At 42.5% G+C, this 27,993-nt stretch overlaps 1 protein-coding gene and 2 long non-coding RNA genes across 3 annotated transcripts in view; 2 read left to right on the top strand and 1 right to left on the bottom strand.

Annotated features, from left to right (window-relative positions):
• The first annotated feature begins 68 nt into the window (after positions 1 to 68).
• Positions 69 to 17,365, top strand: LOC117517408. The gene is made up of 3 exons (XR_004562720.1): positions 69 to 144; positions 9,431 to 9,435; positions 17,355 to 17,365. It is a non-coding gene; the product is annotated as an uncharacterized LOC117517408 (long non-coding RNA).
• LOC117517402 lies at positions 6,906 to 25,241 on the bottom strand. Its single transcript, XR_004562719.1, has 3 exons — positions 25,085 to 25,241; positions 22,703 to 22,705; positions 6,906 to 6,915 (listed from the first exon to the last, which is right to left on the bottom strand). It is a non-coding gene; the product is annotated as an uncharacterized LOC117517402 (long non-coding RNA).
• A 336-nt stretch (positions 25,242 to 25,577) lies between these two features.
• The window catches only part of tns1a (tensin 1a), a 278,657-nt gene continuing 276,241 nt past the window's right edge, over positions 25,578 to 27,993 (top strand). Inside the window, exon 1 of the mRNA XM_034178303.1 lies at positions 25,578 to 25,743. Within this exon, the coding sequence (XP_034034194.1) occupies positions 25,648 to 25,743 (96 nt within the window). The 5' untranslated portion in view covers positions 25,578 to 25,647. The remainder of the gene's footprint in view (positions 25,744 to 27,993) is intronic.

The following is a 27,993-nucleotide window of genomic DNA, read 5'->3' as shown; positions in this document are numbered from 1 at the left end:
GGATACTGATGCTGATTTTGGCTTGCTTGCCCGTGTACTGACCTTTTTCCGGCTCGTCAGTAAAACCATTTTTTACACTACGCTCTTGTGTGAGTCTCACATTTGTGTCCAGCCTTTTTTGGGTCCAGGTCCCTGACAATTTGTGTGCCAGATTTTTTACAAATCAGAGTGAAGGGAAAGAAACCCCACAACTTAAATTTTAATCTTTGATCCCAATTACCTTGACCTTTGACAAAATGCTTATGGACAATTTTGATGGTGAACATCATCCATGTATCAAGTTTAGTGAAAACTGGCCATAGAACCTGGCAGGAGTAGGACAGACAACACAGACAAACTCTAGAGAATATAATTTGATGGAAAAATTCTGAATCATATGACAAAATCTTAGATGTGGCAAATTGGTTTAATCAGCATAAACAGAATGTGATAGAATTTAAGCTTTAGTGAACAGAGTGAACCCGTGAGCAAGTTCTAGCAGATGCTGACGAGTCATCACTCTCCACATAATCTACAATATAATATGCAATTTTCTTTAGTAAAGGGAAACCAACCACTGTTTCATCATTTGGCCACACCTCTAGGACAAGAAAGAAGGTTGATGCACATCTCTCTGCCTGCCTTCCTATGTCAGTGTCACCTAACTATACATTCATACACCTTACTATTGGATTATATATATATAAAAAAATATCGTCCACCCCCAATGCATACGTGTTCCTCAAGCTGGGGGCCTCTACCATAGGTCTGGGAGTTTGAGGGGTTTGGTGTAGTATCTTAGCTGTTTCTTGGACTGCACTCTTCTGGACACAGACCTCTGATGTTGTGCCTGGAATCTGCTGGAGCCACTCTTCCAATCTGGGGCTTCCAGCTCCTAGTGCCCCCATTACCACTGGGACCACCTTGGACTTTACCTTCCACATTTGCTCCAGTTGCTCCTTCAGCTCTTGGTACTTCTCCATTTTCTCGCACCCTTTTCTTTCTGATGTTGTTGTCAGCTGGGATTGCCACATCAATCACAAATGTGACTTCTTTCCCTTGTCAGCCACTGATATGTCTGGTTGGTTGGACAGCAACTGCTTGTTTGTCTGGAATTTGATGTCCCACAGGACCCACTGTTGTTCTCAACCACGTTTGGTGATGTCTCCCATTGAGACTTATAATTTGTATGTGGCGTAGATGTTCCTGTACAAGATTCCTGACATTTGGTTGTACACTGTCCCAGCTTGCACCTTGCATCCTGCTACTATGTGCTGGAGTGTCTTCTGGGGAATATTTGCACAGCCTGCAAATTGGGTCCTGTCGGCTGTGGTAGACTCCTGTCTCTATGGATCTGGTGCTTTGTGCTTGTTATTGTGCTGCCATGATCAGAGCCTCTGTGCTGTCTTTTAGACCAGCCTTTTCTATCTAGTAGTAGGATGTTTTGATGTCAGCCACTTCCTCTATCTGTTAATGGTACAGTACATCCCATGGAGGGGCTTGGTCTTCCATGATATCTCCTCCTCCTGTTCCTTATCCTTCTGTCTTAAGCTGTCTGAAGCATTCTTTACAGCAGTTGATCTCGGGCGGCCATCTTTGTGATGTATTCATGGATGCTCCTTGTCTCATCCTGGATTGTGGCTCTGACACTCACCAATCCTCGCCCTGACTTTTTCTGTTGCTCATAGAGCCTCGGGGTACTGGACTTTGAATGGAAACCTCTGTGCATTGTGTGTTGACATCAGCGGGCATCTATCTCCTCCTGTGGCCAACTTGTTATTCCAACTGGGTATCCAATGACTGGGAGGGTGTATGTATTATTGGTGGCTCCGATCTTATTCTATTAATCGTTCCTGTTGGCTTGTGGGATTCTCACGTACTTGTAGCTATCCTGTATGTCCTGGCATCTCCACACCCTCAGTCTGGATCTGCCAGTTTCCATGATGGCTGAAATATTTCATATAGAAATTCCGTTTGGTGATAAATATGTATAGAATTGCTCAATATTGATGATCCTACCATCAAAATCATTCCTTTTTAACCACGTAGAACATAAATGAGGATAAGCATGGGCCTGATGGCCCCCGGGGCCTATATCAATCAATCAATCAATCAATTTTTTTTATATAGCACCAAATCATAACAAACAGTTGCCCCAAGGCGCTTTATATTGTAAGGCAAGGCCATACAATAATTATGTATATGAGACTTACTTCCTAGAAGTCAAAAACCTAGATTTGAACACCAAGATCAACCAAGTTGGTCCTCATCATGAGATATTGCGCAATTCAGTACATCAGAATGGTGACAATTTTATTTATTCATTTTTTTTAATCATCTTGAAAATTCAACTGGCCTCTTGATAAAGAATTTGGTATTTTCAAGAGTATATATATCTTTCTTTTTTTACTAGTTTGGGACGTCCTGTATTATTATTGTGATTATTATTATTAATCACAGCACTAAGCACAAATAAACTAAATAATAAAAAGTAAATTCATTCATTCATTTTGGGTCATGGTGGCAGCAGACTAAACAGCTCATCCCAAGCTCCCCTATCCTCAGCCAAATCCTGTAAGTCTTCCCTTCCTTGGATCGCCACCTTGTCGTGGTGGAGGGGTTTGTATTTTTGTATTTCTGGTAGGGCCGCCCTTAGCAAACTTGTCTCAGGTGAGGAGACAGACAAGGGGTGAGTCAAAAGACCCAGTACGAATGGTCACACAAAAGGATGGAGTCACCTCACCCAGATCCAGTAGACTGGGGCCTCCTCCTGGAGCTAGGCCTGGGTGGGGAGTTCACAGGTGAGCACCCGATTGCTACTACAACCGTGGGATTTGTTTGGGCTCAGCCCAAACAAACAACACGGCATCACTTCCATGTGGGCTCACATGGAAGTGATGGTGGGTCTGGTGTGCTGTTTCAGTGGACAGGGACAAATGACCAGGTGTAAAGTAAATACCAACAATACATTTCCAATAACATACAAAGGTCCCAAGACCTGATTCATGGGACTCTTATGCAACGTTTTTTACCTCTTCAGGAGACATTTTTTGACTGGTGCCACTTGTATTTTACTGAGATTTATACTCCAAAACACATAGTAATATCACCGAACTTTTTTTTTTCTAAGCGCGGTGCTTTTACCACTGTTTGAAAGATTTCCTGCTCTCCGCTGCACTCGATGGTGTGAGGTAGTCAGACTGCATCTCTTTGGCCCATAAAATCCAGTCTGGATTCTGAAAGATCTCTCATCCTAATTGTTTGTCTTGTAAGGAGCTTTTTTGCGTCACCTAGTCGACAATGTGAACGACACGTTCTGTGATTATCCAGAAGGCAGCAGTTCTCTCCTTTCACGTTCAACTTTGCAGTGATTTTCTCTCATCTCATCTTCTGCCACTTTGTCCCCAGCACAGAAAATTGCCCCCCAGTTACTCCGCTGATATCACACTGCTGACTCGTGCTTTATGGACAGACCTGATTGAGCTTGACTGTCACTTTGCCTGAGAGTACCACAGCATGTTGGCAGTTGGCGTTCAAACCCAAGGCTGTGATTGGTGATGAATGTGTATAATTACTCTAAGGGCCGCTTCTCTTCCCATCGATTCTTTGCCTCATTTAGGGAATTAAGAGTCTCAAATTCCAAAACACAGCAGAAAGGATCAGGGGTTTAAATGGAAAAAGTCCCATCATTCAGAAAGCAGGACTCTTGGTCTGTATGCTCTTGGACAGACTGAGGTCCAGGTCTTTAAGGTCATGGTCCTTACTGTCCTGTTGTATGATGGTGAGATTTGGATGCTCACAGTGAACTAAGGAGACAAATGTAGAATTTATTAGAAAATCTTCAACAAAGCCCAATTTGAATGTACAGATTTATTGGAAAAACAGATCCTGATCCTTTCTTCCTGCAAATGTAATCAAGGTGAACCAACAACCATCTGTCTACAACAGTGGTCCCCAAAGTGTGGGCTGAGGTTCCCTGGTGGGCTGTCAAGATACTGCAGGTGGGCCATGTGAGGCAATTAAAAAGTTTAAGACAAACATCTTTGATTTGGCAGCACGGTGGATTAGTGGTTAGCACTGTTGCCTCACAGCAAGAAGGTCATGGCTTTGCTTCCTGCCTGAGGCCTTTCTGTGTGGAGTTTGCATGTTCCCTCCGAGTGCAACAGCTTCCTGCCACATCCAAAGACATGCAGGTTTGGTGAATTGGAATTTTTAACTTGACTGTAGGTTGTGACAGTGTTTGTCTGTCTAAATGTTGCCCTGCAATTTAAAATTATCCAAAAATATTTACTATTTTTAAAATGTACTCAGAACTAATAAAGTCATATCATTTAACCCTCTGGGATCCAGGGGTATTTTCTAAATTTTAACATGCTTTAATCCATTTTAAAGGTACTTTTGTCAAGTATAATGCCCATGTGTTGCATATCAAAATGTGCAACACACAACAATCTCAGTTCATATTTTGGATCTAAATGTAGAAAAAATAAAATGGATTTTATGCATCTATGCAGAAATGTCCATAAATATCTGTCATTGGATGTAAACTGGTCCCCCACAAAAAATGCCCATTTGTTCCATTGGGATGGGGGTGGCTTACAACCCATCCATATTTTTATTTTTTATTTTGAGGGTTTGGCAACAATATGAGTTAATTTGGCTTGTGAATAGGGTGAATGTGTGCTCTAAATGAACCTGTTGAAGTGGCAGGCAGACCCATATGACCTTCCACTGGCTCTATAATTGTCAAGAAAATCAAAGATAACAGGGATTGAAACTAGAGGTGGTGCTCGATTGAAGTCTCTGTGACGTTCTCTGGCCCTGATTTATTAATAGGAACATGAGTTGGATGGGCCAAGTCAGGAAGGTGACCAAGAATCTGATGGTCACTCTGTCAGAGCTTCAGCATTCCTCTGTGGAGAGAGAACCTTCCAGAAGGAGAACCATCTATGCAGCAATCCACCAATCAGGCCTGTATGGTAGAGTGGCCAGACAGAAGCCACTCCTTAGCAAAAGGCACATGGCAGCTCACCTGGAGTTTGTCAAAAGGCAAACTCAGACCATGAGAAACAAAATTCTCTAGTCTGACGAGACAAAGATTGAGCTCGTTCATGTGAATGCCAGGCGTCATGTTTGGAGGAAACCAGACACCATCCCTACAGTGAAGCATGGTGGTAGCAGCATCATGCTGTGGGGATGTTTTTCAGCAGCAGGAACTGAGAGACTAGTCAGGATTGAGGGAAATATGAATGTAGCAATGTACAGAGACATCCTGGATGAAAACCTGCTCCAGAGCGCTCTTGACCTCAGACTGGGGCAACGGTTCATCTTTCAGCAGGACAATGACCCTAAGCACAGCCAAGATATCAAAGGAGTGGCTTCAGGACAACTCTGTAAATGTCCTTGAGTGGCCCAGCCAGAGCCCAGGCTTGAATCTGATTAAACATCTCTGGAGAGATCTGAAAATGGCTGTGCACCGACGCTCCCCATCCAACCTGATGGAGCTTGGGAGGTGCTGCAAAGTGGAATGGACAAAACTGACCAAAGATAGGTGCACCAAGCTTGTGGCATCATATTCATGAAGATTTGAGGATATAATTGCTGCCAAAGGTCCATCAATAAAGTTTTGATACACCTTTTCATGTTGTTATTATGGGGTGTTGTGAGTTGAATTTTGAAAGGGGAAAAAATTAATTTACTCAATTTTGGAATAAGACTGAAACATAACAAAATGTGGAAAATATGAAGCGCTGTGAATACTTTCTGGATGCATCATATATTATTAATCATTTATTTGATCTAGAGTAACATAATATAAATGGAAATACTCATCTAAGTCTTGTGCTTTTATCACAATAAATGAGTGGCCTGCAGAAAATGTTCAGATTTGACTGCACTTTTTGAGATACTCTGCTGAAAATCAGCACAAAACACCGGTGGATAAAACAACCATGTTGGTGGAGAGAATAATGCTCTATTCCTCATCAAAATCCAGCCTTGAACCCCATTGAGGTGTTGCTGCAGGACATTTAAGTAGCAGTTCATGCTGGGGGGGAAAAACACCCACAAAAATATGCAAAAATTGTGATTTTTCATTTGCCTTTAAATTGCACCCCTCTGACGTTGTTTGTCCTATTTGATTTATTGTTGCCGCCCCCTCTGACCAGACGTAGGATCTGAATGGTGGGTTCACCTTCAGACGTCTTCTCTGTCACATGCATGGCCGTGTTTGTTGACCATGGGGTGGTGGTGGTGGTGGGGTCTTTAACCTACATAGGTATCTACATTAGTGGGGCTAAAAGCAAACCACTGAACGTGCAGGAAAACGCCAGCGTCAGCAGCGCTGTGCCAGTGTGGTTGTTCGGACATGAGGGGGGCGTATAGCTTCCCTCAGGCTCAACTCATTCCTAATGAAAACCGCCACCACATTATCCTGCCACTGTGTTCTGGGAACAGGAACACAGATTTTACACAACTATATAGCAGGACATCTTTTTTCCAAGCAGAATCCTGCTACAGTGACTTTGAAAATGATGCTGATCCCCATTTTTTAAACAGTCCTTTCATTACATGTGTGCAGTGATTTTATAGCACCGAGCTATTGCTTTTGGAAAAAGAGCTGCACTTTGTGTATAACCAGTTATCAGAGAACAGGTTATTTCTAGCCATACTGATCGATAGTTAGAAGTCATTTACAAATAGTGTGGATCAATAGGTGACCTGTAAATCTCTTTTTGAGAAATGGAAGCTGCACCACTAAGCATCAACCGTCCCCGATTCCCCGAGTGCAGTCAGGGGTCGATTCTAATTTGGCAGAGGATTGGGGCTGATTGTGACGATAACAGTGCCGTTGAGTTGCACTACGCTGCTGTCGTCTGGCTGATACCTGATTTCAGCTTATCAGCAGCATTTACATCGCTGATTACCTTCTGCTTGCTGCGGCTGGACTCAGGTCGGTCCTTCTTCAGACCGTGAAAGGACGACAGTAACACTGACAGAGTAACAATAGGAATCCTTAACTTAATAGAATATACGTGAAAGCACATTAAGTTTATGTCGTTGAATGGGCACATACTGTAAATTGTGGTGGATAGGTGAACCAAATTCCAAATATGACAATCACAGAGTCGTACTTTGAAGTGTCTGTCATCAAAAATGTGTTTCTTGAAAGTTAGCGGTCATTATAGAGTGTGGAGCCCAATACATGATTTTTGGTCATCACATTTTAATCTGCAGTGGATTGGTGGAAAACTGAGTGATTACTTTTTCCATCAATCCACTGCAGGAGTGAATGATGGAGTTTTATGGCTCCAGTCATAAAAATATGGTATTGGGCCATCACACCAGTGAATTATGGAGTTTAGTGGCCCAAAATCATAAAAGATATGCTATTGGGCCATCACACCAGTGAATTATGGAGTTTAGTGGCCCAAAATCATAAAAGATATGCTATTGGGCCATCACACCAGTGAATTATGGAGTTTGTGGCCCCAATTATGCAGTAGTATGTTCCAATAGGTCCAAAAGTCATTAAAATGCTCTTGGGCCATCTGTTCAGTGAATTGTGAAGTTTTGGGGCACAAATAATCCCAAAATTCATTAAAAACTGCTGTTGGACCATCAGGCTTGTAACTTACAGAGTTTATGGCCAAAATAGGTCCAAAATAATTTAAAAGCATATCTTTGGGCCTCTGGGACAGTAAATTAGCCAGCACTGTGTCCCACATAGGTCCAAAATATTAAAAATGCTCTTGGGCAATCAGTCAGGTGAATTGTGGAGTTCTGTGGACCAAATAGGCCCAAAAGTCTTGTAAGAATGTTGTTGGCCCACTAGACCAGTGAATTATGAAATTTTGTGTCCCAAATCAGGAAAAAATGCTATTGGGCCATCAGGCCAGTGAATTATAGATTGTGGTTCAAATAATCCCAATATTAATTTAAAACTGCTGTTTAACTATCAGGCTAGGAACCTAAGGTGTTTTGTGGCCTAGATAGGCCCAAGTGTAATTTTTTAAAAATCGTTTCAGACCACTGGGACAGTGTATTATGCAGCACGCTGTTTCAAATATGCCCAATACTTATGAAAATGCTCTTGGGAGTTCAGTGGATTATGGATTCACAGGCCGGTGAATTTTGGGGTTTTGTGGCCCAAATGTCATTTTAAAAATGCTGTTGGGCCATCAGGCCAGTGCTAAATTCTACCCTGGCCATGGTCAAGTGCATTTTGATGTGATGTCATTCCCACTCGAGATTTACAACTTACATGTATGTGCATGTTGCTTTTCTTGCTTCAAAGATGTTCAGTATTAACATGGTATAGGCACGGGCATGAATTTGTGTGTCAAAATCATGTTGAAATGAAATGCACAATGAATGGCTTCTGTGAAAATTCTACCTTGACTAGCATGCTTATCAAGGAAAGTGGACATGCTAACAAAAAAAAAAAAAAGGTTTCTAGTTGTTACTCTGAACATTTTTGTCATGTTTTGCACACAACTACAGTGTCCACAACACAGAACGTCACACTTAGGTAAGTGAAAGGGTGTTTATTCACAACTGCTGAGCAGGCAGGATTCAGCTAGCATAGGAAGGGTGGTCCGCATGGTAACAGTATCTGTGAGGGAATAGGAAGAGCTGGCTGTCCAAAAGCACAAGCAGAGTCAGAGCACAAACAATCTTCATACCAGGTATATAATCCAAAAGATGGTGAGTAAACTTGGAGGAGACAAAACAGCAGCAAAGGTTGGCAACAGGAAACATAAACACGGAGAACAAGCACCAGAAGATGTGTAAAGTATCAACCGTCCTGATGCTCAAAAGGTGGGGACAGGGAGGACTAAATAGATAATTAAACAATCAGAAATACTTTATTTATCCCAAAGATAAAACCCAGTGAAGAAGCAGGTGTGTATTTCAACCAGTGTGTGTGTGTGGTCAGGAAAAAAGCTGCAGGGAAAAAAACAACAACAAACTGCTAACAAAGAGCGCTAACATAAACGAACTGATGGAAGGAAACGGATCATAAGATTTTTAACTTTTATAATACATTTAAATGACTACACCTACAATCTGCTAACATTTAATAAAATAAAATATTAGCTACACAATTTGATTGTGGCATAAAACGACTCTGCAAAGAGAAACTGGGCTGGCTTTCCTGTCAATAACTAACATACACTTTTCCTAGATGGGAGGGTGTGTGTGTGTGTGTGTGTGTGTGTGTGTGTGTGTGTGTGTGTGTGTGCATGAGGAGTCCTGGATAACTGAGTTTTCCTTGGCAACAGGCCCCGGATGTGTCACTGCTCATAGAACTCCACTGTAAGTGCATCCAAGTGAACTCTGTCCTGGCATATAATGCGCTAATGCTAAACATCAACCTGTCTCCTCAAAGATTTTCAACGTTGTGTCCAGGCAACAGTATACCTTCATTTTGCTACCATAAATATTTAAGATTTTGTGGAATTAAGATGACTTTTAGCTTTAACCAGCTCTACAGTTATTGTGTCACTGAGAATCCGAGATAGAATCCCTGTAAAGATTTGATGTTCCAGATATGTTCGTGAGTTTAAAATTTAGTCTCACTGCAGAGATATATTCAGTTTAGTTTCTTATGATAATGCAACAATTCGCCCGATTGACGTTTCAAATCCTGCAAAACTTTGAAGAGGTCGTTGCGCTGCGAGATCTCAGTAACATTGAGAACTGCATTGAGACGCTCTGATCAGGCTGCACTCTAACTGCTGCACACGGACAACAGCATTAACATCGCAACATAAAACTATTTTTATATTGTGCCTAAAACTCTTGTGAATATATTCTCTGGGTTTATAGACATTGTTATTATGTTTGTTTTATGTAAACGTGAGAATCACAGGCTGTCTCTCCGTTATTTTCAATGGGAGCTGCTGTGAGCTACACTCGCCTCATGATCATGTCGTTCTGGGGGAAAGTGACGTTTGCTCTTTAACGGCTTGATTATTGTTCTTTACAACACTGTTTGTCCTCTTTGTTCCAGACTAATATATATATGTCTGAAATTCAGTTTGCGTTTATTAAATTCCACGCAGATTAAACATAGCAGACACGGATTATTTGTTATAATTGTTTTAGCAAGTTTTCAGGGTATTGTTGGGGAAAAACTCTCAAAAATAACCTTTTATTCAGTTTGGTAACTTTTAGCATTGTTAGCATGCAAAGCTAATTATGACTAAAATAGCATATATTTTCATTTATTCTTTACAATTCCCGCTTTTGTCCATAGTTAAACTGTGGGCATGCAGTCTCTTATTAACGTGACAGAAAGCAAAAAAATTACATTTTTGGAGTATAATATTCATTTACAATTGTCATCATGTGGATTCTCTATGTTGTTTGACTGCAGCGATTCTCTGGCATGCAAGGGATCATGGGATATGTCAATAGGGCAAATACAGCAGAATATCAGTGGTACTGTTGCATAAACAGTAACAAGTTACAGTCTTATTCCAAAATGGATGAAAAAAATTTTTTCCTCAAAATTCTACACACAATACTCCGTTATGACAATGTGAAAGGTTTTTTTTTTAGATTTTTGCAAATTTATAAAGACACACAAAAATAAGAAGTCACATGTATATATAACTTCTCACAGACTTTTTAGATTTTTACAAATTTATTAAAAAAAAAAATCACATGTACATAAGTATTTACAGCCTTTCCCATGAAGCTCAAAATTGAGCTCAGGTGCATCCTGTTTCCACTGATCATCCTTGAAATGTTCCTACAGCTTAATTGGAGTCCACTTGGAGTAAATTCAGTTGATTGGACATGATTTAGAAAGACACACACCTATCTACATATAAGGTCCCACAGTTGACAGTGCATGTCAGAGCACGAACTGTCTGCAGACCTCTGAGACAGGACTGTCTCCAGGTACAAATCTGGGGAAGGGAACAGAAACATTTCTGCTGCCTTGAAGTGACCACAGTTGTGTTATGGTCAGGAGGAGGTGAACCAAGGGACGAGGGGAACCCCTAGATGCAGGACAGCTGAGACAATGAGAGTGGCGTTAAAGCACAGTTTTATTAGTGATAATGAAACTCGGCAAAGACAAAACGTGGCAACAAAACTCTGAGTTGGGAGTCCTCTTCCAAAACCTGGTGAGGGCCATGGAGAAATGCTACTCCACAGCTAGGGGGAGCTCCAGGGGAATGCTCATCAGAACTGGAGACTCCTTCGTATGCCACAGATGACATTCAGAGACTGGGTGAAAGGAAGAATGTCCTTTCTTCCTAGAAGAAGAGTCAAAACACAGACAACAGGTGGCAGGGAAAAACTGAAGATTATCTTCTTCTGAAAACGTGATATCAATAGAGGACTCCTTCCTGTAAAGGAGAGTGCACTGAAATGTCTCTTCATAAAAAGGGGTGAGTACCAGACAGATTCGGCAGAGCCAAGGAATATCTTTGCTGCTTGGAGTGTATTTCCAAAATGAAATAGTATACCAATAGTATTTGTTGTACACAAAATAAGATTCAAACAGATGCCGGTCTTCTTATTCAAAACTGGGTTCAAACAAAAGTCTTTCTTGTTAAAAAGTGAATTAAACACCAAAGTGCAAAACCAACTTTTACCCACGCTCCAAACATGATAAACCAGAGTCACTTTAAATAGCCTCTCTCATCAGATACAGGTGCAGACCAACCAAGGTGTCAGTGATAATGTCTAATTGTGTGTAGGGACAAAAACGAGCACTAGATGGAGGTAAAGCAAAGACAGAGACTAAGACCCGTGAGGACATAAAGGATCACCAGAGGGAGGTAGAGAGTGCTAAATACTGACAGGTGATAGAGAGCAAATGCAGAGAATACTTGACAAGAAAAAATAGACAAGATGTGTTATCAGAGCAGGGAGCTGGAAGTGACTGTGAGAAGGAAATGACAAAGGACTACTGGGGCAGATAGAAAATAGAGGAATGATAGAGAGGAAATTACTCAGACAAAAGCTGGGATAAAGTGTGAAAAATAGGAACAGAAGACAAAACCAACCAAGACGGGACCCTAACTGGACAGGACCACAACAAATGGACTCCATCATCCATAAATGGAAGAAGTTTGGATCCACCAGGATTCTTCCTAGAGCTGGCCGCCCGTGGAGAAGAACTTTAGTCAGGAAGGTGACCAAGAACCCAATGGTGCTCTATCAGAGCTCCAACATTCCTCTGTGGAGAGAGAACCTTCCAGAAGGACAACCATCTCTGCAGCAATCCACCAATCAGGCCTGTATGGTAGAGTGGCCAGACGGAAGCTACTCCTTAGTAAAAGGCACATGGCAGCCCACCTGGAGTTTGACAAAAGGCTCCTTGAAGGACTCTCAGACCATGAGAAACAAAATTCTCTGGTCTGATGAGACAAAGATTGAACTCTTTGGTGTGAATGTCAGACATAATGTTTGGAGGAAACCAGGTACCATCCCTATTGAAGCATCATGGTGGCAACATCATGCTGTGGGGATGTTTTTCAGCAGCAGGAACTGGGAGACTCGTCAGGATTGAGGGAAATGTGAATGCAGCAATGTACAGAGACATCCTGGATGAAAACCTGCTCCATGCACAACCGTCTCTAGGGTTTCCAGAGAATGGTCTGAAAAAGAGAAGATATCCAGTGAGCAGCAGTTGTGTGGACAAAATGCCTTGTTGATGTCAGAGGTCAGAGGATTTGGCAGACTGGTGGGCATTGGGCAGACTGGTGAAGGGGCATCTGAGTGATGCCATCATGTCAATATGACATATGTCAATATAATTACCTGCAACAAAAAAAAATGGATGTACTCTCATAAACAGAATGAGCCCTTAATATGTACATTCAAGCGGGCCCCTTCAGAGAAGCTGCCATGTTGCACCTCCATGTTGATACAGTAGCCCAAAAGGGCCATACTGCACCTACTCAACCTTTTGCCTTTTTTTTTTAGCATGGAAAATATTGAATATTGCTCTGTTATACAGGGTCTCCTGGTTGCTAGTGCAGGCTAGCAAGTTTGACAACCTTCATTTTTGTGAAATGGAGGATCATATATATTTCTTAACACAAAAGAAGGCAGGGGAGCATGAATCCCCAAAGCCAAAGAAGCCAAAACGTGAAGGGAAACAAAATCACGACTGGTGACGGCATAATGTAATTTGCAACCTCACCACTTTAAAGCTTACTTGTACGAGTATGTTGCCTTGGGGCAAATAATGTTGAATGTGAGTAGCAATTTTTACCTCCGCCAAGGAGGTTATGTTTTCGGTTGCGTCCATTTGTTGGTTGGTTGGTTTGTTAGCAGGATTACTCAAAAAATCCTCAACGGATTTCAATGAAATTTTTACCAGGGGTGTATCTTGGCCTAACGTAGAAGTCATTAAATTTTGGTAATGATCCAGAACACGAGCCGGATCCAGTCATTTTTTTAAGGATTCTTTATCATTTCAGGATAGGGCCAATTTCAACATTTTTTTAATCTAACTTCAAGAAGACGGGTCACAAAAGCTGAACAAAAATTAAGTTACAACACAACAATAATTTAGCATTTGGTTCTCCTCATTGAATAAACTTGTTATTAGAAAATGTGAAACGACATGGTATAAGTCTCTTTGCGAAAGGGTATTCCATGTGATGGAATGGCCTTGGTGGAGGTTTGCGCTCTCTGAGTGCTTCTAGTTTTAAGTGTTTTTCCCCTAAATTAGATCGTTTGCTAATTTGTTTACCTTTTGGCATAAACTTGCTTTAATGTCAACATCTTTTAATTTCACTTTGTCACTAATTGGGCTTATAAAAGCATTCGTGAGATAAAAGTACATCATTAAAATAAATTGGTGACTGTTGTGATAAAATTTTTTTATTTGTAATACAAATCAACAGGATTTTTACTGATCAGTGATGGTGCTGAGTTCATGCAAGATCCATTAAAACTCACCAATTTGTATGTAAAAGCAAATTAAGGCTATATGAGTAGAGAGGTGGCTTAGTGGTTAGCACTGATGCATCACAGCAAGATGTTCATGGGAATCAATTCCCACCTGTGGCCTTCCTGTGTGGAATTTGCATGTTCTCCTCGTGTTTGCGTGGGTTCCCTCCAGGTGCTCCGGCTTCCTCCTACATCCAAGGACATGCAGATTAGGTGGACTGGAAACTTTAAATTGTCCGTAGGTGTCTGTAGATGTGTTTGTCTGTCTGTATGTGGCCCTGCGACAGACTGACGTCCTGTCCAGGGTGTCCCCCTCCTCACACCCTATGACTGCTGGGATAGGCTCCAGCCCCGAAGCGGTTGAAGATGAGTGAGTGAGTGTGTGAATGGAGAGGATTCTGGAGGAATGTGAACACTGAGGCAGGGAGTGTAGAAAAGAGAATAAGACAAGGTGATGCATCGGGAAGCACGGAGGAGAGAAAGAGTGAATCTAAGGATGAGTGAGAGAGAAATAGAAGGTAGATGAGTCTGCGTGTTCATGAATGATGAGGTGTGTGATGGGGCCTAATCTGTTGTCTGCTCAGCACACTGCAAACTCCGTGCATGGAATCTGAATGGGATGCTTGTGCAGAAAACTAATTCTCTTCCTTAACACGGCGCCTGTTGTCTTTCCTCATGCAGCTTGTATTCGAGTGGTGTCTGGTTAGCAGTCACTAACCAATCATAATCATAATAAGAATAATGATGATGATGTTTGTTTCTTAGTGGAACTGCAGGTTCACAAGCAAGGAGGTATTTGCTTTTGGCAATATGATAAGGAGGTGATGGTCTAGTGGTTAAGCGTTGGGCTTGAGACCAGAAGATCGTCAGTTCAAATTGCAGCCTGACTGAAAAATCACTCTAAGGGCCCTTGGGCAAGGTCTTTAATCCCCTATTGCTCCCAGTGTGTAGTGGTGGTGCCTTGTATGGCAGCACCCTCACATTGGGGTGGAATGTGAGGCATTATTGTAAAGTGCTTTGAGCGTCTCGATGCAGATGGAAAAGCGCTATATATTGCAGTCCATTTGATAATGCGCTTTTTCAAGCAAAACAAGTAACTTTGGGTGCTTAAAAGTGAAGCCAACATGGAAATGCCAAAACCTGCAATTCCTTGAGTCGCCACTTGAGGCGTGCTCCAGAATCAAATTAAGCCTCTTAGACCCTTATGTTAAAATCACAGACTGTATATCGAATGGGCCAAACCCTCTATGACCTCAGCCATAGTTTTTTTTTTTTTTTTTTGAAGAGCAACTCTGAAGGTTGAGTGGGGCGTCTCCAAATATGGCTAACTTTAGTGCTTAACTCCTGACCAACCCAAAAATGAGTAAAGGAATGGAACATGTGTAACCTGGCAAAATTGACACTGCACAGGACACAAGAATAGTTTTTTTGGGGTTCTTTAATTCTGAACAAAATAAACATTTTTTATAAAGTGAAAATACAATTTTTTTTACAATAAATAAATGCAGGAGAAGGTCACAAAAATTGAGGGTTGTCCGTTATTTACCCTGTAACAGTGACCTCTTATCCCTGACACATAACTGTGTCCTTTATGGAAATTTCCGGTGCAGCCTCGGTGCACTCAAAAAATGCCCCTTTAATCCAATTTTGCAGAAACACAGCCACCAACTGTCACATTCCCAAAAATATACAGCTACATGAAACAAAATGTCTGTGCAATAAAATAGCAAAAAGAAAACACAAACCAAATGGAGGAAAAGAATATAACTAAAAATGGAGGAAAAGAAAATAGCTGTTATGGCTTTTAAAAACAGAGCAGACAACCTGCAGTTAGCATTCTGAAAATTTACACCTTTTGTCAAAAACTTTACATCTGCAACTTTCATTACATGCAGGATAAACGTGGATAAACCAATAATGTGGGCCCTCAAACCCAATCTATTTGACGGGTGTGATTGCACGCCTCGCCGTCACACTCTTCGGTGTTCCCCAGGACCATCCACCAGAGCGGCAACATATACACACAGTGAACCCTCTCAAATGCATCCAACTCCATATTCCCTGTAACCAACACGATGAAGATTAATTTACCTCAAAAACCCTGGGACGTCGCTCTCGAACAAACACTGCACTTCGCAACCAGGAAGACGAGAGGACGTCCTAAATCTCATGGTCCCCTTTTATAGAGCTCGAAAGTCTCGCACGATCCAAGAGAGTATCCCAAATACAAAATGCCCTCTGGTGGTGTTAAATGTAAACTGCATTATGTTTTCCACCAGGTTACACATGGCCAATACCAGCACGAGCTGGGTGGGAAGAATGAAGCACTAGCTTGTCTCCATCTCATCGTTAACAAACCAGCGAAGCAATGCTAATGCTAACATGCTAATATTGTTTCAGACGTTTCATTAACATATGCTTTTTGCAGACTGAGCAGTGGTGTGAGCATTAAAACGCACAACGGGCATATTGCCATCGTAAGCAACACAACATCAGTGTCGCCAAGCTACTTCTTAATTAACGCTCGCGGTGGGGCTAGTTTAAAATGTCCAGTTTTATAGCAGAGTAAACATATTTACAGCGTGGCACAAAATGTTTTGGGACTGTGTAGCTTCAGTTTGACAACTGTATGGGGATGACTTTTATGTAATTCATCAGTTTAAGCTATTTTAAGCCATAAAGCTATGAATAATTATGGGTGTGGTCGCTATGAGTGACAGGTAGCGTACTGGGTCCAGCTGCTAGCATTCACCGCTAGATGTTGTGGACTCAGTCATGTTTGTCCTTTCTGAGCATTTCATTACAGATATCTGAGATAAAACAGGTAGGTGCTGTTAATTGTACCACAAAGTAAGGCATAAGAGTTTTGCGCTTATTTTCATTGAGTGAAATTTTTGTATGACTTAAGTTGGCAGCTAACAATACCTTGGTGACATTAACTATACTGGCAGAACCACGTTTATTGAGGCAATACATCAGTCATAGTTTTAATACCTGCACGCAAACTACCCTGTTCTGAAAACCACCATCCAGTCTGCAAAATATGGTTTAAACATCCTGAACAAGCGTTACCTAGCATGCTAGCTTAGCTAGCTTTAATTAATCTTTGTGTCAAATAACATCCTTTGAATCAAATACCATGTACTTAGCTTTTGCTTTACATTTGTATGTTGTGAAAGATTTAAATGGTTTTGCTGTCTGGTTTTGAAGGTTTAAAAGGTGTATTACGAAGTATCACTTCATAAATTACCCAACACTGTTGACAGGAGTCACCCCTGCATGAATCATTTAAATGTTTAACAAAAGTGAAAGGTTGTCAATCTATGCGGTTATTACGTCCGCTAAGGTCACAGTAGATCCATTGGCGTTTATTTATTTATTTGTCTGTCTGTTAGCAGTATTACCGTTAAAACTACTGCACAGATTTGTGATGAAATTTTCACCACAGATAGATGTTAGGCCATGGAAGACCTCCATTAAATTTTGGAGGTGATCCAGAATCCGTATCCGGATCAAGATTTCACTCACTTTATATAGCCTTTAAAGGATTATATTAAAACTACTTCATGGATTCTCACCAAATTTGAAATTTTCACCACAGTAGATATAGATCATGGAAGACTCCACTGAATTTTGGAGGTAATCTGGATCCAGATTTTGGATCAAGATTTCACTTTATATAGGCTTTGAAGGATTATGTCAAAACTACTTCACGGATTCTCACCAAATTTACACCACAGATAGATATTAGGGCATGGAAGAGTCTACTAAATTTTGGAGGTGATCTGGATCTATATAGATTGGTGGACGTCAGAAATCTCTGATTGTTCTTGTATTTTAACTAATACAGTTTTTCCCAATTGCTAAAACACACTTCTTAAAACCTCCACCCATTTTCTAAAAACCTTAGACATAAATCCCAAAATTCAAACTACATTCACAAAACCCCAAACTCTTCACCTCAAAATTAGTTTTCCTGTGATCAAAACCAAATAGTGTGTTCAAATTGTACACACAGTAAGCAAAAATATATTCACAAAGGAGCATTTGCAAGGGCCCCTTCACACATTAACACAATTGAAGTCGACTAGCTCACGAAGGAGGAATTGCATGCCATTCGTGAAAAATCAGAGCTGCCTCAAATGCCTCATACAGCTGTCTCCACAACATTCACACACAGAAGCAGCCGAAAGACAGAGTATGCCCTGCGTGTGCTCATTTAATCCCCTTCTCGGCATGTGTCGGCCAAATTCCAGGTGTCACACATGAACATCTAACACTACTCGCTTTGACACTTAGAAAATGTGGTGCCATTCGTGCTGTTAGCACGAAAATAGTGAGCAGACAATCACTTTCGAGCTGGCTGTGAAATTTGTCTAAGTGCTCCCATGAATATGGCATTGTAAAACAGCAACACACATGTTGCCTGCCAAAGTGTCGGCTCCCCTGCAACACATGTGCCATGCGTGTGAATTACGTGTTGTGCTCTGCCCTCCTCATCCGCCATACGTGTGGCCTGCTGGTGGTGGTGGTGGTGGTGGGGGGGGGGATGACATTGGTGTGCGGGCTGGACTGACAGAGGGCATGTCTGCTGACAGCAGCAGCTGTTGACATCTCTGGTTCTGGACATCCCAGCTGGGGAACACATACCGTGTTTTGAAGGGCATGAGCTAACAACTCTCCACTGTGACATGCATGTGTCTGCTTGCTGTCCTCATTTGGACATATATAAAAACATATATCACTGTTGCGATGGGCTGTAGCAAGCGAGTGCACGGCACGCACATTGACAGGCTGCCCCAGATGAAACAGACTGTCAGATCATAACACGCAGCGGGCGATCTGAATGTCACATCACACACGTGAGCTCTGTTCCACATGACATGATGTCTGTCCTGCGGCATGCCGTCCATAGGACAGGCGTGTTGGGCTGGACATATGGACACGCCAGGCCAGCAGATGTGGACATGATAAGTGCGTATGAACTGCTCCATTCATGTCATTTCATGACTGTATGTCTGTGACCATGGGTCATCTACAGAGGAGCAGACGGTTCATACTTGTATTGTCCACTCGATAAGAGGGATTCAATAAAATGCAATGTTTTTTATGGTGTGTGATTGTATTTTTAAAAAAATATGTTGAAAATATGTCAAGCATTTTGCGCACCTTTTATAGGACAGCGATGACAGCGCAGTGACAAAGTTTCTGTCTGTTAATCAGAGGTTTTGTAAATTGCAGGTTTGAATCCCACGGGTGGCATGTATTTTTTACTTTTTGCCACAGCAGCTGCGCGATGTTATTCCACACGCTCCAGCTGCTCACAATGTGTTCCCACTGCGACAGTTTCATGCATGTGCATGAAACCATCACAGCTGGATCATTCAGGCCTGCCTGTCCGTGTCCCTCCTGACGTTGGCTTGTGGTTCACTGATTCGTGTTCTCTCACCGTAATTCGCCCACATTTGTACTATGTGTGAGGGGGTCCTTAGACACGACATAAAATAACTTTGGACACAGCATCCAGGGCATGTAGGCAACTGGAAAGTTGATTGTAAATGTATTTAGCAAAAAATGATCATAGTCTATGCATTATCTATATTGAGCAATGTCACAACAACAAATAATAAAAGCACATCAAGCACTACACAAGTCACAGAGATTCATTCTCCAACATCATGTCTGTGTGTGGTCTGGCCAGAGGAATTCATCCACATTTCAGGCAGTATTTTCCCTGGCAAGGCAAAGGGGGAAAAACCCCTCTGGTGTGCCAAACCCAGCCTTCACAAGACTCCAGTCATATCATCACAGGCCGGTTCCACTGCCTCCAATAAAGTTGTCCTGATGTGGGGTTGTCGGTCACAGACCTTCCACCGACACGCAGAGAATAACTCCTCTATTGGACTCAGAAAGGGACTGTAAGGTGGAAAGAAAACCTATGAAGTGCTGGTTTTAGGGATGACCCGATCCGATCACGTGATCGGAAATCGGGCCCGATCACGTGGTTTCAGACTTGATCAAAATCGGACATTGCATCCCGATCAAGAATCCGATATAGATTTTATCCTCATTCTTTTGATCAGTGCTATTTCAAGATCATTATTGCAGATTAATGGGCCTTTCACGCATCAGAAGCATCAGAGGCATCAAGAATCGGTCTAAAAAGCATTATTTTCAATGAGACATGTTGCTTTTTAGAGGCATCAGAAGTGTCGCGTCAAAAGCTGAGCTAAAGCGATGCTTCTGACTGGAGCGTGCATTGGCGCTTGTCGGCAGGCTGATGCGGTCAAAGTTCAACCCAGTCTTTTTTTTTAAATTTTATTATTGTTTTTATTGAACAAAAGAAAAAAACATAAGTTCAACCCAATCCAACTTTTGACGCTCTGAGCTGTGACGTAGCTTCATGCTGTGCAATAGGAATGACGCGTTGGGCCAAAACACGGAAGACTGGTGGCAGAAACCACTGATCTGTACAAAACAGATCGGTGCAGAAACCACTGATCTGGAGCAGTTTTCTGAAGAAAAATCCTTGAAAATGTTTTTTGTTGTTGTTTGTTACCTCAAAATTTCTGATTACTGTTTAAAAAAGTTTAGAACACTTGTAATTAAAATAGCCAAATCAATAAATGGTTCTTTAGAAACCTTTCATCTGTAAAATAAAACCACCTGTTATTTCAGATTAGCTCATTTCTTGTTTAACATAAGGAACCTCAGACATTTATTTTTAGACAAATAAAATAACATGGAAATTTGTACATTTTCTTTTTAAGTCTGGTAGATTATTACTTGATTGTTCAAGCTACCTCAAGGAGAAGTGCACTGTTTAAGTGATAAATAATAAAATAAGGTGATTAAAATGAAATTATTATATATTTAGCATTTGTTCATTCAGTTTTTTAAAGTATCAGATCGGGACTCGGTATCGGCAGATACTCAAAATCAGATGACTTGGAATCGGATCAGGGCCAAAAAAACCTGATCGGGACATCTCTAGCTGGTTGTTGGTGAACCGCTCATGTATCAGGACAACATGTGTGCTTGGTGTTCCTCTGCCCCTTTCTCCTCGTCCACCACCTCTCACATGAACTCTTCCTCCTCTGTCTCTCTGTATGTCTCTGTCCATGGTAGATGGATGCCCATGTGCTGCCTGTGTACTCTGACCTGACTTTTATCCTGCCCAGTTTGTCTGATCACGTCATTAGAAACGTGTGTGTTCAATTCTGACTTGTGTGTAAAAGCTGACAGCTGTGTTGGAGTTGTGTTATGTTCACGGCACTGTGGAGTTTAGTGTTTTAACAAAACTGTAAACAGCCTTTGTGCAGCAGAAGATAAATGTGTAACTGGTGACAAATGATATATTTTTATTCTGAGAATAACAACAAAATTCAGAGGGATGGTTTTTTCCCTTCAGCCTCCACTTTTTTCACATGGTCCAGTCAAAGAGCTGTAAGCAGAGTGGCAGGCCAGTCAATACGAGTCAACAGTGATTATGCAAGTTGCTTATGGCTAATGAGATGGGTCAGCACATTGCCAAGAGAGTGGGACACATGCCCAGTCACAGTACGCCGCATGTAAACGTCTTAATGTCACACTCATCTGCGCTGGGAAGGTGAAATGGCTCTTTGAAGAGAAATATTAAAATCCCAGACAGAAGTGTATACTTGTGCCAAGAAAGAATCCACAGCCAATGCAAATAATGACACGGGTAGAATCCTGCTTTTAACCCGTGTGAGGACTGTGTCTCCAGTCAGAGGTATTGACACAGTGACGGTCCAGTCAATAGAAGTCACAAGCTGCTTACGGCGAAGCAAATACAGAAGCACAACATCGTGAAACATCTGGGATGTTTGCGTTCAGACAGCACGTGTAAATTTCCAGTATAGATATAGATCTGTGCTGGACGTGAACACCAAGGAAGAAGTGTGAAATATGTGTCCTTGTGATGTCATAAAGCAGCAGGATTTCAAGAAAGATCGAGATCATGCGAATGTTTGATGTTACCAATCAGGGCTGGGCGGAATACTGACTGACCCACTTGAAGTTTAAATCCTGTTCATGTTTTGCAAATGCTGCCAAACCAGTAAATAGTGGAAAAGTGTATTTAAATGCCAGTCAAACACTGAGTTTTTTTTCCTCTTTGTCTTTCTTCTTCTATCACCCATTGAGCAGCTCAGAGGGATAGGAGTTGGTCTACCAAACAAATATGGAGGTATGATTCCCAGTCATGTTGTCTGTATCCTTGAACAAGACATTTCATCTGCATCGTCTCAGTATTAATACCAAAAGAAATCCAAGAACAATCCCAACTTTACCATTTTGTATTGTGTGGAACTGGTGGAAGCCTGCTCTGATCTTTCATCCACTAGAAGAAAAAAGGTTTTTTTCGAAAACCTGTTAGCTTAGAATTTGTGAAATAATTCACACAAACACCTTTCCTTTGGTGACGTGAGTTTAAATGATTTTCGGTAAACAAATTATTAAAATGTGAAGGGGAAAAATACAAGAATGCTCTGTCAGAGAACCAAATTAACATTTTTATTAAGTGACGGACTTTGCAAAGTGAACTTTTAGCATTAATTTCTCTCATCTCACCAGCAAGCATGTCGATTAATTTTTTTTCTCCACGTTTCTCAGAATTTGTCAAATAAATTTAATGTTTTTACACAGCATCAAATCTCAACATAGTCACACCAGCAAGGTTTAAACAATATGACCAACCCCACCAGTAAGGAAAATAACCAAGAGGCTTTTTTTTGAATGTAGGAAGAAACCTCAAGCAGACCGGAGTCAGTGGGGTGACCATCTGCTTTGGCCATACTAACAAATAAAAAAACAACTGTAAAAGAACTGTCAGTTCATGCAGTGATAGAAATGTTACAGTTAATCAACCATGTACAGTCCAGCATTCACAATGGCAGATGGTTGAAGGATATACAGCATGCCACAACCAAGATTCTGAACTGTTAAATCGGTGATTTCATTAAGCACACATCAGTCACTGAATTAGCACATTCCCCAGTTCATTTGAGATGAGATTTATTGTCATTGTCATTACATGAGTGCAACAACAAAATTTACACTCCAATTACCTCAGACAAGATACACCGATTAATCCACAATTATTACTTGTTTACTGTAATAATGGCACACATCAGAATTAAAGACAACACATATACATTTGACATTGTTTATGTGCACTAAACTTGAAGCAGTCCATCATCCGAATTGAGGTAAAGTGGGCGAAGGCCGCAGCAGGCGGGTCACACGCCGCCCAGCTTGGGGGATTGAAGGCAGCAGCAGTAAAAACAGCGATGCCTTCAAGGTGGCAGGGAGGGAGCCAGGGTGAGGGGGATGGAGAGACATGGTGGGGAGATAGAGAACAGAAAAAGGAGGAGAAGAGAGGGGAGGAGTGCGACCGTCCTTGCCGAAATCCCAAGCTGTGTTCTACCATAAAGACCCAGGAAGCAAGAAAGGTTAAAGACTTTAATCCAGAGTGACAGTGTAGAGAATGTTAGAAGAGACTTTGTGGAGGTCCTCATCACAACAAAGCAGACTAGTATATAGATCTCAGATTCTGCAGTCAGAAGGAAGCGGGGGGGGGGGGGGGGGGGGGTGCCCATCCTTGGGTATCAGACAGTGACCTACTGGTGGCAGTGTGGTGGAGGATGTAGCATCCAGGTCAGCGACTGCAAGCAGCAGAGAGGTAAGATAGTACTGACAATTTTTTTTTAAATATGCACATTTGCTTTTGATCTTGAATTGATGATTGAAAAGTGGACCAGCTGCTTCCTATCATATATTACAGCTGTTCTTGATTCAGTGAATCTGAATGAAAGCTTTGAAATCTGAGTCTTTGTGGCAGACCGTGCACTACACTGCTCAACCCAACCCCCTAAATCTACTAATTCTGGGATTGATACACTCCTATGTGCTCATTCCAAGATGACGATGATGGTTAGTTGTTTGCTACCCATATGCTCTCTGATGGAGAATACAAGACAGGGGTCATGTGTGGCTAACTGGAAAATGAAGGAAAGCCGATGACAGTTTGTGGAAGAAGTTGCCACTCAAGAAAAATGGATGATTGAAATACTAGTCCCGTTACTCTTCTCAAAGTCTGCACACACACACACACACACAGGTCCGCTGCCGGCTGTGTTGAATGACCCAAATAATAGCTGGTGCAAAGTCAGTGCAAATTAGAATTAAGACATAATTCACACAGGGGCACATAAATACGTGACATGTGCACTGATGTGATTATGATGAGTAGGTGTAAAATGTTCAAGTGCATTCTTAAAACTGCTCTTTTTTTAAATGACGGCACATTTCCATGCAGCCAAACCATTTGCATTCTGCTTTCCGCCTCCAGCCCCCATCTCTGCTAGCTTTGTGTCACGAGAACACCGTCCTCACTCTTGCTTTATCTCAGTCACTCTTTGCTTTGATGTGTTTGTGATTGCGTTGCCGTGGCTGTGGTGTGCTGGGTGGGAGGAGGAGGTGACGCGATGGTAGGTGGGGTGCAGCATAGAAAAGCGTTCTGCAGTGAAAATGTGCTCCCACTGAAGCGTAGAGAGACTGCAGCAAGAGCCGAGCAGCCTGTGCTCCACCTGCAGTCATTCCAGGGAGAGAGAGAGGGAAATAATCACCCGAGACGCAATGATTCAACACCCGTCTCCTCCTCTTTTCTATCATCCTTCCTCTCTCTTCGACCCAGTTCTCCACACATGCTACAAATGTCTCACCCTGCGCCTGCCTCGTGTCAGTGTTCCACCGTGACAGCTGCACGTCTGCTCAGTATTCTCAAACGCATTCGCCCCTCCTGCAACTCTGACTCACTGCCATCCCTCCATCCATCCAACCATTCACTTTTCCAACCCATTTTTCTCACGCTTAAGCCTCTCTCAGTGAGCGCAACTTGATGCGCACTTTCGCCGCTGTCCTCCGACGCTTCCAGCACATAATGAACACAGTCGATCTGTCAAGCCACATCTCGCGTTTTGCCTTCTCTTCCAGCCATTCTGTTCCCAGTTTCTTCTCCCCCTCCCCAACCCACCCACCCCGACTCTTTCTTTCACTCCCCTCCTCCCGCGTTGGCTGAGTAAGTGCTGCAGCATCAGTGCATGTGTGAACGCGGAGCACCGGTGATCCTGATCCTGGAGACGGGGAGGGGGGGGGAAACACTTGTGCCTGTGGATGTTGTGTGCCAGGACGGCAATTTGCTGGTGGGCGTTCATCGTGCGGGCATGCCACCGTGTGCATGTGTAAGAGTGTCGTCGAGCAGTGACAGGCTTGTCACATTATGCAGCCGACGGTGCTCGTTCCACTCTGAGGGCTGATTCTTCTACACCGGTCTGTGGAGACAGAAGAGACTGACGAGAGGATGAGATAGACAGATGGATGCAAAGGCAGACAGAGATCTATAGGCTCGTCATGCTCTGGGTCCCTCTAGACCATTCAAGGGTCTAGACCGTTTATGGGACGCCAGTAGCTACAAAGCAGCCCCTTGCCCCCCCCCCCCCCCCCAAATTGGAATTGCAGCTTGAAATCTATTCACCAATAAATCCCCAGTCATCACTTGATTCAAGCTGAGGGTTCCACTTTGAATGCATCTCTGCTCCTCGGACCGGTGTCTCCAAAAGCTCTTTTTCTCCTGACCCCAGTCTTTTTTAGGGGTACAAGATCCTATCCCAGAGCCGAGGGGGGAAATAAGAAGCTGGCTTACGAGACAGGACAGACTTGGGCATGGCTCGCCTCAACTGGTGCCTGGCTGCTGTCATCAGCTGGGGCAAGTTCCTCTTCGCCTGCTTCTTTCCACTGCGGGGGGCCAAGCGAGACAAGGTAAGAATCAACGGGGGGGACTCATGTTGGGAATCAGAGGTCTAGAAATCAGAAGGGGATTTGTTGGACTTGAGGAGTTCCACCTGTGTCATCTTTCACCTCACGTCTTCTAACAGGCCAGTAGATTCCAAAAAATTACTTGGAATTCTCATCTTGCATGAAATCATGGATCCAGCTTGGCCCTGTGATCGTTCGTACCGCTTAACCGCCTCACTGACCAAATGACGTAGCTGTGAAAATGAGCTTGGTGGCTGCTCATGAGCCACAGGCTCTGGAAGACTGGTTGGTGCTCCTGTAAATGCTGATTCAAGGTTAATGCTAGACCTCAGGAAACAGATGGGAACAGATCTGCTGATGGTAGTTTCATCCAAGTCCAATTCCATACTTGATACATGGGGTCACCTTGCTTTCATAGCTGCAGCCTGTTAATGCACCATTATTGGGGCTCTGCGTCTTCCCAAGAAAGACCTCCCAGTTTTACGCATTCATCTCCTGCCATTGCGTGCCAAGCTGTATTTGCTCATTTTTGACTGGGATTTGGTGGGAGGGAGGTGGGGGTTGGGGTGGAGCTGTGAGTTTTCCATCCTTGCACCATATTTCAGTCCTGGTATGGAACATGTGAATGTGCAAGAGGGGCCAAATTGACTTGAATGAGTGGCATCAGCTGAGTGCACACTGCTTCTTTGTCCGTTTCCCCGGAGCCGATGCTATTAGCTAAATTTGGAGCCGCACTCCTCTGTAATGCATTCAGTCTGCGTTTCTCTTCCTCATTTAGCTTTTCTACCCTGAAATCTTTATCTGTTCCAACACATAATCAATCACGTGCAACAAACGGCAGCACATCTAAATGGTGCTATTTGCAGACGCGGGGACTCCAGAAACATCACCTGGGGTGATGAACAGTGATCGGTGCAACAATTTTTGCAGAAAATTAGCTTTTACTTTCTATTTTTTCCAAAAACTGCAAGTTCTAAGCAGAGAGTAACCTTTTTGTGCAGAAATCGTGGAAGTATGGATCTCCACATTCTCTGGAGCAGTTTAGTAACGACGCCTTTACAAGCTTCTGGCCTCAACTGATAAAAAGCTCTGGTTGCAACTTAAGTCAGCGAGTGTTGTAACTCATTATATTGCGTCTGACAGTCCTTTGGCCAGCGGTGGCGCTGTAAAGGCTGGTGATGATAGGATTTTGCTGGCGGTGATGCTGTAGTATGCAGTGCTGCAGCCACCCGTCTGCTCATTCTCCAACACCCTCCCATCACCACCAACAGCACTGCTCCCCCCCAATGCCGCAGCTTCTTATCTCCAAATCCACACTCTGTCCCACCACGCTCCCACTGTCGCACTTTTTATTACGTGTGTGAGCATCTTCCAGCCTCTGCATGGTTATCATGCATTTTTGAGACCCCGTGCAACAAACCCCCAAATCATTTCTGTCTGATTTTACTCAATACATCGAATCAGAAATGGTCTTTCTCCTTTGCTTCCAAACAGAACCACATTCAGTTTTTCTTCTTTGGCTTTGGAAAAGAATCCGTCTCCTGCAGCTGAACAAAATGACTCAAAACACTTACGTACTGTGTACTTCTCCACATTAAAAGGGCATGTAATGATGATAAACTAATTAAAACCTGGTGAACTTTGATGCACCGCATCAATCGTTAAAGCCACTTTGTTTAACGTGTAATATTCCATAGAGTTGCCACTTGCTGCTGCATGGTGAGTGGATGCTTGGCTGGTAAATTAGGAGCAGGTGCAGTTGTCGTGGAGAATGATGCAGTTTCTGCAAGGAAATGGATTAAGTAAGAAAAATAACCTGTTATTTTCTAATTGTTTCACAGCATTTGCTTTCTATAACTCAATTAACACGGTCACACCTCTGCACAACCCTGAAAAGAGCAGTTTGTTTGAGTTTAACGGAAAGAGAAAGAAAATGAATGACAATCGAGTGAATGAGAGACAGATTGTCAGAGTATTTTCTGATTGTTTTGTGATGAATCTCAACATGATCACAAAACCATACAATCCTGCTAGAAAGACTTGTATTAATGCAGCTGAAGCAGACACTTCTTCATTCTCGCTCTGTCTCTCAACATATGTGGAATTTAGCAGTTAAACGTTGCACGACATTAGCTTGTTTGTCCTTTTCTTTTATTTCCAAAGCCGAGGTTTGGTTGTCACCAAATCTACCACCGTTATGAACACAGAATTGTTTTTGTTGTGAAACAGGTAAGATGCCCAAATGCGACTTGA

Source organism: Thalassophryne amazonica, chromosome 1 (assembly GCF_902500255.1).
Source record: "Thalassophryne amazonica chromosome 1, fThaAma1.1, whole genome shotgun sequence".
Lineage (NCBI taxonomy): Eukaryota > Metazoa > Chordata > Actinopteri > Batrachoidiformes > Batrachoididae > Thalassophryne > Thalassophryne amazonica.
Note: the sequence above shows the minus strand (reverse complement) of the source record. Positions and strands in the feature narration are given on the sequence as shown.